This window comes from Telmatherina bonti, assembly GCF_933228915.1.
Source record: "Telmatherina bonti genome assembly, chromosome: 5".
Taxonomy (NCBI): Eukaryota; Metazoa; Chordata; class Actinopteri; order Atheriniformes; family Telmatherinidae; genus Telmatherina; species Telmatherina bonti.
This window is the reverse complement of record NC_136623.1, coordinates 8,966,814-8,985,083: the sequence shown is the minus strand read 5'-3', so window position 1 is coordinate 8,985,083 and position 18,270 is coordinate 8,966,814. Positions and strand designations below refer to the sequence as shown.

Genomic DNA, 18,270 nt, shown 5'->3' with positions numbered 1-18,270 from the left:
ATCATTACAGGCCATCATTTAAATCTATTGTTCTATCAACAGCGCTGCCATTAGGTAGTCAGAACCAGTCATTTCTTCCTCTCTGACTGCCTACATTACCATTAAATGAGATACAGCAGCTTCTCTCTTTTATGTCAGCAATTCCATTTCAACATATTGATATGGGGAATGTGATGGGGAAGCACCGGAGAGCATTCAAATGATATTAAACACTATAGCTGGAAACAGTGTGACTGTTTTTCCAATTTTATTTCATAGTGAATAACCTGCAATTTGATTTGATTTCTATTTTCTCCCCACAATATGGCTGAAGATGGAGTCAGCACCCGCCTTGACATGACAGAATGGGGCAGAAATGGAGAATAGCACCATTAACATCGTCTGACAGTTAACGTTTCAATCTCGTTCCGTAGCAAAAACCTGGTGACAGATGACAATAAGACAGAGAAAAACAGGGCGGTGCTGGTTTGGGATGAAGCCCAGGTCTACTTTAGGTTGTAGCTTCTCTCATCTATTCAGCAACTGGGAATTTGGAGAAGCTGTGTTGGGGGAAAAAATGGAAGTTTCTGGCAAATTTGACTGATGATTTTAGCTTAACCAAAGCTATAATTATGAATGCAGCTTAGCATTTGTCACTATCATTTTAGCTTTTAATCTTCTTTCTTTGTCTTTGTTTCCAACAGCAAATACAGGATGCTGCTGACCAGGGGGTGATGTTTGTGGGCTTTGTCCAGGAACCATATGGAGCTCCATGCACCCGGATCAGAGAACCAGAAACCCCTTCCCTCTCCCTGCACTCCAGTCCCAGTTCTGTGCTTGGTTCACTGGGCAGCTGCAGTCCGTCAAACCCTTCAAGCCCCAGTAACCACGCTGAACATGGAGCTCAAGCTGACACGGTGGGCAAACAGGGGGATGAGGACGCCCCACGTCCAGCCGGGGAGAAGAATCAAAGTGAGATCAACAGTGAAAGCATCTCGAGGTGCGGGGTGGGGGGTAGTCGGGGCGAGGTGTCCCCTGCTGCATCTCCGTTGTCGGAGGGAGATCTGGAGTACAGCGAGGGGCTGACAGAGGAAGACTCACCGTGTCACAATAACAACAAAGACAGCAGCACAGACACAAAGGAGAGGCCAGGATACCGGCCGCGGAGAGGCGATGGTGAGTGGTCTCTATGGTTACAGTCACACTCAAAAAGCTAAAGGAAAAGGAGGCAGAATGTTCAGCAAAAAAGTTAATTGTGCTTAAAGTATGTGACTTTCATTTTTCACCGCAGTCATAGCACGGTGTGCAAAATGAAAACCGCATACCTGAAGCGCAACCTTTCTTTATTCCCCAAAACCTTCCAAACAGAAAGTACACGTACGTACACATGCGCTGCAGACCTCAAATATTCCAGACATATCCCAGAGGGATGGTGCATGAGAACACAAAGGTCCACACCTGTTGCTTTGAACTGCATGTGAAAATCTTCCAGCCAACTCTCCAGAAGTATCTGCTACACATCCCAGAGTAAAACAGTTAAATCGTGTGCAAGCTAACATGCAGGTACGAGTTTCTGCATCAAGTTAAACTACTCTGCTGGTGTAGAAAAAATATATTCTCTGGACAGAGAAATGTGAGCAGTGAGAGAGAAAAACTGAGGGAGTTCTACGCAAACAGGTCGACTGCACTGGGATGCATACAATTCCTGTTACAGTGATATTTATATAATATTCTGCACAAGTATAATCGTACAGTGTATTGCACAAGGTCTGATAATGGATATGGTTTGTAAGATGCATTTTATCTGAATTATCAGGGACGTGACAAATCCTCGCAGATAAAAATAGATGTTCTAAATGCAGTTTTTCACAAACAGGGTTCTGCTCTCCTTCATTATACTGACAAGGGGACATTTATGATGCAGTGAAATAAATAAATTACAGGCTTTTGTGAAACCCATAGAGGCTACATCTTTGCCAAAGGAAAATACTGATCTGGTGGAAGATAAGCCTCTGCTAACAGATTGACCTGCGAGGGTAATAACTCATTCCACCCGGTGGGGAGATCTGATATCGGACCCTGCAACCTGCTGGACGTGCCACTGCCTCCACATTGCTTTGCATGCAGAGACCATCACTAGCAACACACTGGAAAAGTTATTGATTTTAATGATCAACAACACATAAAAGCTAGAAATAAGCAAAGTGGTGCTAACAGTGCACTGCAAGGGACATTTTCACACCTTCATGGTGCATGTGCTATAAAAGCACCAAACTAAGTGGAATTTATGTCAGAAAATTAAGTGTTTTTTTAATGATATATGAAGATTCCCAAAACACAGAATGGATGTAATTATTCTGTGCAAGCACATATGAAGTTCATTGGTGACTGACCCATGTAGGAAGATTGGAAGGGGGAGGGGAGGGGGTCTGGGCTTGTTGAATTTAGGAGGCATCATCAGTAGTGTTCCTCTGGATCCTAGAGTCTTTCGGCCTTTCACACTATACACCCTCACCAGAGGCAGCCGGCTACAGGGTGATCAAACCTGAGCCTGCGTCCCATGCCTAATTATAGTTTGTGATATGAAGCCTACTACTATTTATGGGACCAGCAAGGATCCTTCCTCTTCAAGCCACTGTTTACTTTTCTCTGCTGCCTCTGAGGTGGTTTTAATGGCTGATCGAAGGCTCTGGCCCCTGACTCCATGGTCTCTTAGCAGTTTGGTGGTAGATGTTGCCACAAACCTCCTGCATCGAACCTCCACTGGTCGGACTTCAGTTTTCCAGCCATGTTGCTGCGCTTCAGCAGCTAGCTCAGCATAGCGCAGGTGCTTTCGTTCATGTGCCTCATCCATAGAATCCTCCCAAGGTACGGTGAGTTCGATCATGTAAACCTTCTTTAGGGATGGGGACCATATCACCAGGTCAGGCCTTAGGGTAGTCATAGCGATCTCACGTGGGAAAACCAGCTGTTTCCCAGTATCTGCTAACAGTTTCCAGTCACGTGCTGAGCACAGCTGACCTCTCTCTCTCTCTCCAATGGTGCAGAGCTCCTGGTTGCTTTAGTCCCCTCACAGACAAAAAAAAAAACTTCTTCCATGGGGTGGCTGGCTTTGAGCGGTGGTAGGGAGTTGATGGCGATTCGTTTGTTCTCCAGGGTGGCCACAAGGCACTTTAGGACTTGGTTATGACGCCAGGTGTATCGTCCTCGGGTGAGACTTGTCTTGCATCCAGTTAGTATGTGCTGGAGAGAGGCTGGCCTGGAGCAAAGAGTACAGCTGGGATCATCACCAAACCACTGCTGACAATTGGTTGGTGTTGGGAGGACATCGTAGGTGGCTCTGATGATTAAGCTCAAGCTTCGTGCTTCCATAGCCCGCACGTCTCTCCAGCTGATCTTCCTTTTTTCCACACTGTCCCATCGTGTCCACCGTGCCTGTTTGCCAAGGGAAACCGCTTTGGCCCACCTTACAGCCTGCTCCTGGTGACGTACTTCTTCCACCAGCATCTTCTTTCGTTCCGGTGCAGTGGCCTTACTCCAAGTTGAACAATTAGTTGTTAGACCAAAGCCGCCTCTTCCGTGCTGGACATCCCCACTATGTCGGCGTGCTTGAGCGCAGAAGATGCCTCCTCCACTGCTGTTACAGCTGTTCATTTGCGCCCAATAACCAAGGTTGGTACGTTTTTCCTCACCGCTATATCTTGCGATTCGTTCAGTGTCATTTGGAGCCGTGTTTTGGCACATTTGAACTCTTCTGTTAAACTATGAAGGGCAGTTTAAGGATACGGTCTCCATAGATGCCTATGGTGGTGAGGCATCTTGGGAGTCCAAGCCATTTTTTTCTAGATCTAAATGATTTAGATCTAAGAGATCTAAATGATTTTTTTACGGGTGGAACATTAACCTTTAATTCTGATTAATTACAGATAAATTAATGTGTTAAAAAAAAAAGAATGCATTGAATCATCAGTGCAGAATTTCCTGATATACTGAGCACATGGTAGGCTTACAGATTTAGGATTTTGCTGCTATATTTAGTATTTTTTCCAGAAACAAAGAGCCTGACTTTACAATATTAATATCTGTATCTATTATCTGATGTATTCATCCACCAAAAACCATTTAAATTAAAAAAAAAAAAATTGCTTTTTGGGCCAAATTTTGTTGAGTGATTAAAATGTGATTAATTGAGATGAATCATTTCCAAAGCCTGTAATTAATGAGATCAACTTTTTAAGCAAGTCCAATCCCTATATCATATTTATATGTCATATATTGCTGTTTTATACTTTTGGTTGACAGCTTACATCCTTTCTTTACTTAAAAAAAAAAAAAAAAGTTATTTATTCACTCCCAATTTCTCTTCATATAAGATAAAATATATAAAATAAAATTATATAAGATAATATATAATATTATATGAACTATATAGAAATTTTATATAATATTGAAATATATAATATGACTTATTAGAATTGTATAAGATAATATAAGATAAAATATATAAGATAAAACTAAATTTCCCTTTGGGGATCAATAAAGCATTTCTTTATTCATTCATTTCACAACTGTTTTATGACAAAACATATTTTTAAAAAAAACTTCATCAAAAATACTGAATAAAAAGTTGTTTAGCAACATGTTAAACATTCAAAGCTGCTAAATTAGGTTAAAACAGAAACTCTGAATAAAATTAAAGCCAAAAGAGCCAATTCTTTGGAAAGAACTGGACTTCCCATCAGGAGGATGATTTAAGCCCAGAGATACAGACATGAACTGGTTTTCAGATTCCATCTAATGGGCTGCTAGCCTTGATGTTCAAGGTGTGTGAACCACCAGTTATTCCAGTAGCAAGTGATACTAGATGCAAATGCATGGATGCACATCATTTACAGTTAGATTACTTAGTATTTATGAAAAAAAAAGTTTCCTGAGGGATTTTTTGAGTTACAGATTCTGGAAGTGTTGCTTCTAAACTTTCTAACAACAATAACACTGGAAATGTGAAATATTTGAGGCTGTGGCCATTTAAATGTTGGCATTCCTCTCAGTCAGGACTCCAATGGAGGTCATGTGATAACTTCAGGGCGTTGCCAGATAGTTATATAAAAAAAAACAAAAAACAAATAAGCAACATTTATCCAATAAATTTGGGATTTTTACCAAGGCTGCTGAAATTAAATCTTTGAAATTAGCCTTATAATTTTTTAATGCATTAAGTTAGTCCACACATCATATTAAGAATCAGAATCTGACATTAACTGAACCACCAAATCCGACTTTATCCTTATTTATAAGGATTCTGACAGATTCCCAGTCTTACATTTAGGACCAGCTCTGGTCCTCCAGTGCCACAATCCTACAGGTTTTCCATGCTTCCCTGCTCCAACATACCTGACTAAAATTAGCCTGTCATTCTGTACGTTTACATGGGAGTTTTAATTCCTGTTTAATTCTGAGTAAAAGTTCATTCTGCTTTAAACTGATGAAAAATGACCATGTAAACATAATTCCTAATGCAAATTCGGAATTAAACGTAATTCCGATGTAAGTGTCTGGTTTATTCGCATTTTAATCCCGATCTATTTAATTCCTCTGTCATGTAAACCTTCATTCTGCTCTAAGTTAACTCTAGTTGTTCTGAGCATGCTCGTTAGCTTGTCCTGTCCCGATGACGCGCGTTGTTTGGCCTCCCGTGTTCGGTGGTCTATCTTTCTTCTCCTTCTCAGTTGCTGCAGAAAGTGAAGTAGTATGCTGGTGTTGAGCTGCTACTTCACATTTATAATAAAAATAGCGGTGAAACTGGTTCTTATTATGTAGTTTTTACAAGTTACGACTGAAAAGACGAGAAGCAGGGAGCCGACTTTATTTACTTCCGGTATGCGTCATACGTCACGTGCACCCTCTGTCCAATCAGAACCCTTCCCAACCCGCCGCTTGAAAGAGGAATTAAGTGAGGACGTGTTTTATGTAAACCTTCATTCAGAATGATTATTTTTATGTAAACTCGTAGGAGAACACATTAATTCCAAATTATTAATTTAGATTTAAAAAACATCATGTAACCGTAGCCATAGAGCAGAACTTAATTGGGAGTGTTGGAGCAGGGATACACTGAAAACCTGCAGGACAGCAACCTTTGAAGACCTCTGATTTAGAAGTTGGCTGCAGGAGGACACAGCTGGTTTATCACACAACTAACCAGTCAGTCATTGTGTGTTATCGTGTCGGTCGTGGCTCCAAAAGTTTGAGAACCCGTGTTGTGAGTAGGTTTGTGAGAAAATCCTCATCAAATTTTCTCCTACTGGGAAATTCATCTCAAATAAACCCAAATAAAAATTCATTCATTCATTCATTCATTCATTCTCCCAACCGATGAAGGGTTGCGGGGAAGCTGGAGCTTATCCCAGCAGTCTTTGGGCGAAAGGCAGGGTACACCCTGGACAGCTCGCCAGTCCATCGCAGGGCCACACTGGTATTTGAGGCATGAAGTTTTCCTTCAGTTCAAATGCCAGGATTTGCAAAAAGAAAAAAAGTTTTTGTCTTGTTTCCTGGACTTCTGTCAGGCCAACGTGTCGCTGGATTTCTGGTAGCTGCTCTCATACAGCTTGTTTATTTGGGAGTTAGTGGACCTTTTATCCAGCTGGGTGAAACAATCAAACATCAGAACCATGAAGTCATGAGTCATGAAGACTGAAGTCTAAATGGCACCAGACTTCCCAGCTGTTTATAGAAGTTTAATTAGGGATGATAATTAAGATAATTAAAGGTCAGAACATCTGCATCTGCTGCATCACAACAGTGTTAATGATGACGCAACTTGGGTTTAAAATCATCCCGAGGCACTCAGCTGTAAAATGTGGAAGAATAATCTGGACTTTTCGGACTTTGTGTGTTTAAACCTTTTAGTTCTGCTAACCATCAAACCCTGATTTAGTTCTGGTCCACAAACAGGTTAATCTCCATGGAAACCACATCCTGCAGGATCCGTGTCCATCATCGTCGTTGTGTAATATGTGTGGTTTGGTTCCGTCAGCCTTACCTTTCAGCTGTTGAACTAAAGAAAAGCTTGGCATCGCAGACTGAAACACTTGGCATGTGTGGAGGTGTCATTTCCTGCGATTGCCTCAATGTTACACAACAATATGCCGCCTTGGGGACATAATCCTCTCTATCTGCTCCACAAAGGGAATCGTCTTACGCCGTGGCTGTTGTGCATACAAATTCACACTTCGCTGATGAAGCAGCGCGTCTGTTTTCAGAAGCTGCATATTTTAGGGGCTGTTTTTGAGCCGCACCTCTTCCACTTATTCATAACCCCCCCCCTTTTTCTGTGTTAAAATCACTACATTTATAGTTTCAGATCTATTTGAGCGTTTCAGTTTTAACAGATGGAGACGTCCACAAATACCCCCCCCCCCTCCTGCAGCCTCTTGTCCTATCAGACAAGCTATTTGTGCACGTTGCAGAAATGTCCCAATGGGTGTGTAAATGAACGCATGCACACTTCATATCTGCATGTTCCATATGTAACATGATGAGGTTCCAACACCTAGAAGTGTGTGTTGCATCATGAACGTGCACTTTGCAGGTTGTTTTATTTGCATGTGCCGTAGTAGAAACTTGGCATGGTGGCACGCCACCGCCTATTGGTCCATCTGGGGTTTTTTTGCAGCTACACAATCCCCCACTGACTCGTCCTCTACCTCCCTCAGCTTCACAGCTCTCTCTACCCCCACTACACCCCCCCAGCATGAATCTCTGTGACAATGCCAGCAGTGACGCTGTCACAGCCAGCCAGGGTGGCGGTGGATGCTGCCAAACCCCCGTGTCCCTCCCTGCTAATGCCCAGTCTGCCGAGGAGGCCCAAAAGGCTCTGCTGCTGCTGGCTTGTCCTCGCTAATCCTCAGATCTCGAGGTGAACACTGTGCAAGTGTTGGCAGAGAGGCTGGCAGGAGTCCGTGGATTACGGTTGAAAGAGAAACACCATCCCCATCGCTGCAGCTCTGACTAGAACCTTTAAATCTGGAGGCTTGGAAGCTCAGATGGTTTGAGGAAAACACGACTCTGCCTGGTGAAAGTTGCTTTCAGACAGAACTAATTTGCATGTGTTAAAAAAAAAAAAAACGGTTCGTAAAAAATTAGAAATCATATTATTTATTCATCCTCCCACATCTGATGGGAGGAAATGTTGAAAGCCTGTCTGAGTTTCCCAAAGCTTAAACATGCAACAACTTAAAATGAACAACCTTCATCATGACTGTTATATCACACACTATCTGATCCCGGAGATCAGTGTTATCTCCGCTCTGAAGGAGTCCGTCTCCAGCTCCTCAGATCACAGAAGCAGATGTTTAAATGATGACATGAAGCTGTTAAGATCAGGCCAGTGTTTACATCCCTGCCACCAGAGCGACTCATTTGGACATCCGATCAGATAAACGTTTCAGGCAACATGTTTCCAAAAACCCAACAACATTCATGCCTTCAGCTGAGCTGCATGAACTATTTCCCAGTTTTAGTTGATCATTTGGTCAGACTGAAAGGATTTTATCTTTATAAGCTCGTCTGTTTTCTCACATAAACACGAGGTAATATGAAATATTAACAGGTTGGAACATTAAGTTGTCATTTTCTGGCCCAAATCTCTACATATGAGAGGCTACGTTCACACTGCAGGCTGAAACAATCTGACTTTGACACAAATGTGACCGACATCTGATGTTGTTTTATAAGTCTAAAGAGGAGAAATCTGAATTTTATTCTGTTTTCTTTTAATCACAAGTCACAAATTTATCTGATATATTTTCTCAATCCGATCTCACTCTGAACAATCGCCCCACGTCTTGTACGACTTTTACATCGTTGAAGTGGAACAAACGTCACAAACATGCAGGATTTCTTGATATCACTTACCCTGCAGGTTACTTGCAGGCTGGTTACACCTAGTCTGATGAAGGCTGCATTTAAATTACAATGAAAACAACCAATCTTGTGCTGAGCATGAAGTCCTGCAGTTAAACATAGCCGAGGTGGGCTGGGTCTAATAAAATAACAAAAAAACAATAAAAAGAAGAAAAATGGATGTGTGCTGTTTAATGACAACTCAATATGGGTCACATATGTGGAATAAAAGACACATTTGTGCTTTTCTCTGCAATAAATGTTGCCAAAGATTTCTCATTGATCAATAAACTCCAGGCGGCAGATACGCTGACTGGAGCTGAGTTAAAATGAAAAGCAGGTGCTTTTAGCGTGGATCAGGTGAAGCAAGGAGAAAAGGTTTACAGGAACAAGAAAAAACATTGAAAAATAAAACTGGAAGTAAAGAAAGTATTAGTTAAAGGTCCCAAATTACACTTTTTTAAAACATTTAAAACGTGTCAAAAGTCCAACAATTGATCATCTGAAAATCAACCTTGGACCTTAATTTTAGGTTAGTGGCAGTTTCCACTACTGGGGTGAATTCTAGTTTCCCTTCATTAAGTCACAAAGGGAAGATTTCACACTGTTTGCTAAAGAAGTGGAGCCAACTTGAGAGAGAGGAGAATAAATCTTATTTTTGGTTGTCATACAGGCTGGGAGGGGGAACATATGTCTGTAAGAAAACCTTTAGACTTAATATATAATATAATATTAATATGAGACCTTTAGGCTCAATTATGGTTTGCGTACAAAATAGGGGCGTCCATTTGCCGTCCTCTTTCATGCATCTTTTATGTTGCTTTAGCTGTTCAGTCAGTTTGTCCACTAGAGGGCGGTGATGAGTTCAGCGTTCACTTCTGCATTTTGACACTGATGGCGGTATCGCCATAGCTGTCAAGTCTCCCGCTTTGACCGGGAAACAACCGTATTTTCCCTCCTCCTGTATTTTTATTTTCCCATAAATTTCCTGTATTTTGATATAAGGGGAAAATATTTTGATAAAGGGAGAAAACACGTCGATATGAGGAGACAACCCCCCCGCTCCTGCGAAGAATAAACACGCAGCAACCCTATGACTTCCAAATTACACGTGTAACCAACGTATCTGCGTCGAGTATGGGCTTTTAAATGCGAAAAAGGACAATTAAAAAATGCAGATAAACACAACAAAACGCCACCAAACTTGAAATTTGGTAGCAACCCGACAACGTCAGAGCTGCTAGTGAAGTCAGTGACACATTTGATGCCTTGCCGTGTATTTCAGCTGCCAGATGTGCATCTGTACCGATCCCCGGCAGAATTATTTCTGACATACACTGAAAAAAAGAACATGTTGGATTTACTTAATTCAATAGTGGACATTGGTTGCACATAAATGTTTTGGTTTGGCAGCAACTTAAACAATTGAGTTCATTTAACACAAGTTATTCATGTTGAATAAACCTGTGTATTTTGTGTTGATACAAAGTGATTAAAATGTGTGTTTATCAAGTAATTTAAGCTCTTTGAACCATTTAATCCTTCACAATTTTATCACTTTACTTTGACACTCATATCATTTTATGCCAATACTATTTGGTTAATTAAATACATGTTTTTTTATATTGCATGCAAGTATTATATTCTAATGGAAATTATACAATTTTATTATTTACTTTTCAAAACAAAATGTGTAATTTCAATTGCAGTGACAGGGAAAGAATTGAACTGTAATGACTGCAGTACAGTAATACTAATCAGTAACAAATAATGTCAATTTTTTTCAAATTTTATCAATATAATCACTGCAAACAAATGTTACCTTTCCTTTTGCAAAAGATTAAAGGAAACTATTTTGGAAGTGAACAATACAAACACTATGTTCAAAGCCTCTATTTTCAAGATTAAATGAATGGACAATTGTAACTAAACAATTCAATAACTATTGAACTAATTTAAAATGCAAAAAAATATTAGTTACAATTGCCATTCTCGTCAGAATTTATTGCAATGTCTAATAACTTTCTCCTAATCATTAGCATTACCAATATGTACACCAATTAATAAAAATAGAGTTGCATGTCAAACTGTTTATTGAAGAGCCACAAGATTAAGAAAAACACAATGATTTTCAGATATCCCAAGTCACTTTATTGTGAAATTACTGTTCAACCGCATTGTTAGAGGTATTCACAACTATTCACGGCAACTGAATTAAAATAACATAAAATGTCTATAAGATCTTCAGACCCCAAATACAAAATTACAATATAAAATAAAAATCTTTTTTTTGTCTCCGAGAATTTAAAATGTGGAGAAAAAAATCTGATTCACTAAAAATAAGTGCCACTTATACAATTAACAGAAATTATTTCAAAACTGTTGCACTTCCTTCAGTCTGGCCATGAATTTACCATGTGCATAAGAACTGTATTAAAATCTAATGGAATATCACTGTGGGAATTGGAACAGTGGCTGAACCTGACTTTACCTACACAAGGTGTAAGTTTCGTTAATTATACAGTAGCTTAAAAATGAACAAATATAACCTTCCCATCTTACCCACATGAAGGGCATGTACACCAAGAAAAACAATCCCTTCAATACCCATGTCTGATTGACATTCTTGGAAGGAGTTTTGAAAAGTCATGGGTCCATGTGAATTAAACATCTGGTTTAAAATGGCCCTGATGACACTACTTGGACTGTACACAGTTCCCCATCCTTTAATCTGTAAAAGACAAATAGAAACTGAAGAATGCTGCCAATCAGAACATGTAATGGAGAGGAACAGGGAAAAACTGGCTTTATCCATATGGCAGTTGAGGAGTAAACACTTGCTTAAGAAGAAGTATGAACAGATGACACTTCTTTTTGTTGTGGGATGTCAATTGTTCACATGGAAATTCAACCTCCAAATTGCAGGAGAGAGTCTGAACTTTAAATGTCCTTTCTCACATGTACAACAGCGAGCTCACCTTACTGCAGTAGTTTTGTCTTTAAGCTTTGGGCTTTCCTTGAGAGTTTAGTCACATCCAGCTCCATCACAACTTTTTGAATCACTTCGAAAGTGTAGCGAAGCTGTGATGGATACCTCATGTTCAAGGAGTAAAAAAGTCCAAACAGCAAGGCTGTTGCAACGGCCACATTGTCCAGACCTTGAAGAACCACCACACTCTCGATGATGATGCCAACATCAGAAGTATCTCTTTTGATGTCGATTCCCACTGTCGTTTTCTCAATGTCACTCAGTGCAATGGCCTCAGTCATGTCCTGGTTAAAGACAAAAGAGTTTGAAACTTTAGAAAAAAAAAAAGATGTTTTGTTTTGAATGCAGTCAATCTAATGTTATAGTCTATTTAAACCCATGTAATCAGCAAAACAGATTACAGCAGCAAAAGAATGCCCTTCTATGATGCATTGATGGTCAATTTTTGAAAGAGAGAGAGAGAAAGGGAGAAAGAAACAGAAAGAGAACAAAAGAGAGAGAGAAAGACAGAAAGAAAGAGTTCCTGGATGATTTTTATCATTAACATGGACCTATTTCATAGCTGTACACCAGTCTTAACCCTGGGAATCCACTGAACACAAATGCATTGTGAAAGCAGAGCAGCCCAAGCTTTACGCCCGGCACGTTGTTTGACCTGTAGAGTTTCAGAGCGGTCTGTTGCGGTCATGAGGATTATGTGATCATGCATCATAGTTGCTGGAGCCCTACTTAAAATGCTTTATAAAACTGCTTTAAAGTGAACAATAAACCAACAAAATAAAAAACCTGGAACAGTTTGTACGCGTTTCAAATGCTGCTCTTTATAGTGGTGATGTGTGGTGTCAAGCGGTGCTTCCACATTCAGTGGATCCCCAAGGTGGTTCTGCAGGTGAGGGTCAGTGCAGTGTAGGAAGATGCAGGAATTTTCCTACTTTCACTATAATCACAAATTTGAAGCGGTTTCACACTGGTGTAACCCCTAATATAAGAAAAACAAAATTTTTTCACCTGACTGTACTATTTTCTTAAATCTCAGCACTGGAACCACTTTGCCAAGGTCATAAAGAGGACAATGGACCTAAACAGTCCAAGCAAGTATTTCCAGAGTTAACTGGATTCACTTTTATATGCAGCAAAGCCACAATCTGCTCACAAAACACTCACCATGTACTCCTGCACCAAGAGATCGGGATTCTCATCTAGATAGATGCAGAGTCCTTTGATGAGGGACTCCCTTCCGGCATCAATGTCCTCCTTAAGACATACAAAGAGAATAGAGATATTTGATTTAAAAAAATCTGAACTCAAATTATCAGTGGCATGGAAGAAAGTCATCAAGGACAAAACTTTTAAAAAGTCAGTATGTGACACAAACATCTACAAAACAACATTAAAACTACCAATTTGCATCTGACCGTTATGTACTGAATTTTATGTAATTTCAAAAAATTATATTAAAAAAAAGGTACATTAGTCCATTTGTCATATTTTTATCATGCACAGTGTGTGCATGATAAAAATGACTGGGATAGATTTAGTAGAATAAGAACTCCCAGACAAAGGAAGATCAGCCAAGCTGAGTTAATGCAATGCATGTACACGTAATGGTTAAACAATTTAAAAGTTCTTACTGTCATCATGGCAGCTATATCTTTCAGCTTTCTGCCCTGCTTCCCTGACCGCTTTGCAAACACTCTCAGCAGACCATCAGACAGAATGTCCAGCTGCGACAGAAACCTTGATTGGAGTGGCATGGTTGTGATGCGTTTAAACTCTGCATTGATCTGAAAAAGAAATGTAAATATTGTTTTTTCACAAACAGCACACCCAACAGATTTTAGAAGACATTTTGAGCATCAAAACTACACCTGCCCATCATAAGCTCTACTACTGAATACTTGGAAACACATGAGCATTACTTTTACATATTAACAATATAGCTAAGAGGCAACTAGTCATTGCATCATTTTTAAATGACCTCCATTGGATCAAAAAGAGCTGGCCATCTCTCTTGCACATCACAGATCATGGGGGCATCACAAACTAGTAATCCCTTTCAGACACAAGATCCTCACAAGAACAAAGATGGCAACTAAATGTGCATTTTCCTGACTGATGACGATTAGTTTTAATAACATGGCATCTATTCAAATGAATTAACAATGCATTCCATGTTCTAAAACTGCATGGACAACCTACATGAACACATGGAATCCGAATGTTATTCCCATAGTGTGTATGTTTGACTCGATAGTGCTTCAGAATTTGGGACCTACTTGGAAAAACTGAAGGGCAGGTCTTGCATTGCCACATTCACTCTGTCACTGGAACACTTAACACCATTCACTGTAAAAGCAGAAACAAACAAGAATTAAAGATAGAACTGGAGATCTTAGAAAAACAATTCAAGCACCTATTGAAAATACAAACATGCTTTTCTTATACTTCTCTCTAAAGCTTTGCATCCAGAGTGCAGGAACACACACTGCTTGTTCAGCCTTGGGTCCACATCAAGGTAAAGCCATGTTACACACGAAATGGAAACTGAGTCGCTCACATCGGGATTACAATAAATACACAGTGCAGCATTGCTAACTTTTTCTTGTGCGTCACTGATATGAAAGATAATACCTGACATCATGATAAACCATCTAGCATCCAGCTTAGAGTTACATTGTCATATTGTTTGTCCATCCCACAGGTTGACTTATTCTTGCAAAAAGCATTTGTATACTTGGTTGCAATTAAGTAAAAATTGTCACAGAAAAAACAATAAGTAATATTAAAAGGTTACATAAATGTTGGTTACACTGACAGTTAATATATCAAATTATGCTGGAGTGATGGAATGTACTGGAGCCTACTGAACACTTTTATAATATTTTGAGCTATCTGATCCCATACATCACTGGGGCAAACTATCCAAAATGCTCAGAAACGCAAAATAAGTACATTAAAGTAGATCACACCAACTAAACTTATTACATTAATTACCTGCCTGATCATTTATGCAAGTAAAAGTTTAACCTATAGCAGAGATTCTGTATTATATGCATTAATGAGGTGGCCGGTCTACACGCGCTGGGCGATTTATGAAAATATGCAATGCAAAATAATGACCACAATTACACAGGCAAATAAAGCATCGTGTTCTCACCACAAAAACTTGAGCCCACGTTCACGTCAGCTGACTCCAGACTTGATTTTGTCGGTCAATCTACAAAAAAACAAAACAAAACAAAAATCTAGACACAGCAAAACTGCATTTCAATAACATTCATTAAGTGTACATCGACCGGGAAGTGGAGGTGGCTAACATAACATTAGCAAAGTCTGCTTGATGGTCAAATAGCCTTAACACTACAGTGCTGCGAACTCACAATGTAACAATCTTTAAAATTCAAACAGAAGACCAAAGGAGCGCCGCAGTACGCCAAAAGGAGCGTTAATGGCACTGCGCCAAAACATAAAATATCAAACGAAACTGTAAACGGCACGAGAAAATAAGCTCATGGCAGCAAACAGGACTCCCAAAACATTATTCTACGCTTGACTGACAGTTCTACAACATTTAAGAAGAAAATCCAGACTTACCGACTAACGTAGAGCTGATCCGTACCGTGATGAACCGCTGGAGCTGCTTGCCAACTTTTAACAACGATGCAAAGTGCGTCGACGAGATCGCGTGTGGTATCGCGATAATTAACGTCACAACATTATTGACTCGCTTTATCCCAACATGATCTGAATAAGTTCATGTACCCAATCTGCATATCATGTAGTTTCTACTCTAAACAGTCAAGTTTAAGTGTAAAACATGAAGCACTTGTGTTAAATACACCCAAAATGCTTAAATAAATCCATGATGTGGTCAGGCTCCTTTTTTCAGTGTACTGAAGCATTACGGCTGAAAGTCTGGCTTCAGTTTGACCTGCTATTTTCTCACAGTCCAGCATGATGGACATCAGAAGGCAGCCTTCTTATCTTATATTGTATTTTTTCCTCCTACACCATCCTGCTGAAATTACCCTTCGGCAAGGCACTTAATCCGCCTCCTGTGGTTTTTGTATATTTCCTGCGAGCAGAGCACTGCTGAAGAGACTCTTACAGACAGAAAATAAGCTACCTACCCTTCAGCCTGAAGTGCAGCTGCCTTGCTGTAGCGTAATTGGACTGTAATGAAAAACAAAATGCATGGAAAAGCTTCAGATATAACTCAGAGAACAGCTAATACAGGGAGGCAGACGGAGCCTGACAACACGTTTTCTAACCCCTGCTTGTGTTTAACCACCGTCTATAACAGCTACATCAGAAAAAATGGAGTGATTTCAGCCAAATGTGGTTTTAATGTTACTTATCTAATTAGTGGGAGCTTTCAGAAATTTTCAGTCGTGGCCGAAGGAGTTTTTCTATCAGTTTTCTGCCACAACAAAACTTTTCAAATCCTCTTCGTGACCTGCCTGAAGCCGAGTTTCCGTGGAAAGAAATGTGATAAATCAGCTGCAGCTTGTGCACGTAAACTGTAAACCACCAAACCAAATCATTCACAGCGAGGAAACGTGGAGCGTTTTCAGCTAATTCACTCGTCCAAGATGTCCCGACCATATTGTCCTGGTTGTAACATGTGCAGGAGGGTGTGTGAGACTTTCCATGATGTTGCCGATTTGACTTTTCTCAAGAGGAACAAGCGACAAGATTTGAGGAATTTGGTTGCCAGCTGTCACATCGCTCAGTTCAGCCAAAAAAATAAAATGGTTATAAAAGATTCATTCTTCCTGGGTGGTTGCTGGACGAATGGACAGACACAGTTCCCATTGACCACCACCCTGTGTGTGTGTGTGTGTGTGTGTGTGGGTGGCAGAGCTGCACATTCTGCTCATCCATCTGGTTCACTTGGGGAATGACAGTCTGACATTTGCATTGGAAGGAAAAAAAAAAGAGGAAAATGTTACCAGGCTCCGTTTGAATAGTTTTCTGTGCGATCCGAACATCTCACGTTCTGGGTTTTTCAGAAGCTTAGCAAAGCAAATATTTCACTCACTCACATCACAACAAATATTACTCTTTCCGCTTTTATTGAGTATGATATGAGCGTGGAGCGGTGACAAACGTCATGTGGGCACATTTCCAAGCGTGTTTTACTCTCCAGAGGCTCCGCTGCATTATGCAGATTCCTGCTTGATGTAAACAACAGCTAGCTGCAGAGCTTTTAATGCATTATTCAGGGTAATACTATGAATTAACTCAGTTACAATGAAATGGCCTCTTTCAAGTTCAACTTCAGTAGAGTTAGGAGACATTAAGCAGAACTGGAGGATGACTTGTAGCATGAATGTTGCTTTTGATTCCATCCACGTTTGTTTATGAAGAGGCAGAAATCCTTGGGAAAAGATTTTTCAGCGTATCTTAGTGAGTCCAGCTTCGGGCATCATAAATCTCATCTTGTATTACTTTTTCATTTCTCTGCTATTTTGTACATGCCAGGTGGAGGTTTTTTATTATAGTGTTTTGCATACAAATTTATTCTATCAGCAGACTCGCGAGGCACCAGAAGTTTAATGCCATACAACAGAGAGAGCAGCACACGTTCTCTGCATCCCAGAAAGCTTAGAGAATAAAAACCTAAATTAAAAAAGGAAACAATTTTTAATTAAATCAAAGAAAAATTTCAAATTAAAGCAAACAAACGGTCTTTTTGTAGACAAGAAAAACAAATTCTGCCTTTTTTCACCCTGAATATTACAAGTTAATTATTCTGTTATATCAAGATAAAGTTTGCTTTAGTTTAATAAATGGTTAAGTAAGGATTAAGCGAGAAGCCGTACATTAGACGCTTATAATGCACGATGAGGAGTCTTGAAAACCCCGACACAGAGCGGAGTGCATAATAGGTGCATTATAATCGTGTAATGCATAGATCTGAGATGTTTAATCCACTCATACCATGGTCCCACACAGTGAACATTTATAACAAATGCTTATTTCTTTTTTAAAATAAAAATAAAAATGCTAAAATTTAGGAACTATTTTATCTTGGCCTCGATGTACTTTTTATGCTAAACAACTGCTGTCAAGCTACAGCGCGTTTCTCTCATTCCCCTGCCCAAAGCCAGCTGATCTGAATCAGATGAATGAGGCGTTACTGTGGTGACGCCCATAACAGAGTGATTATACAGTGATTTAACTCGCTGAACTATGAAAATAACGCACAGCAGGTAGCATTAGAATTATAACTGGCCATGGTATAATTTATTTTAATTCTATCCAGAATCTGACGAGAAAATGAACATGTGGTTCATCTGATCAATATGAGGTTTTAGAATTCGTGATAATGTGTTTGTAAGAAAGAAATAATGAGATGTTGACCAGTTTGATCTTCTCTGTTTGAGGTGTTTGCC

At 39.8% G+C, this 18,270-nt stretch overlaps 1 protein-coding gene across 1 annotated transcript in view; it reads left to right on the top strand.

Annotated features, from left to right (window-relative positions):
• Positions 1-18,270, top strand: part of rftn1b (raftlin, lipid raft linker 1b) — a gene marked incomplete at its 5' end in the record, with an annotated part of 156,991 nt that overhangs the window by 78,980 nt on the left and 59,741 nt on the right. Inside the window, one exon of the mRNA XM_079241438.1 lies at positions 684-1,155. Coding sequence (XP_079097564.1) covers positions 684-1,155 — 472 coding nt within the window. The remainder of the gene's footprint in view (positions 1-683; positions 1,156-18,270) is intronic.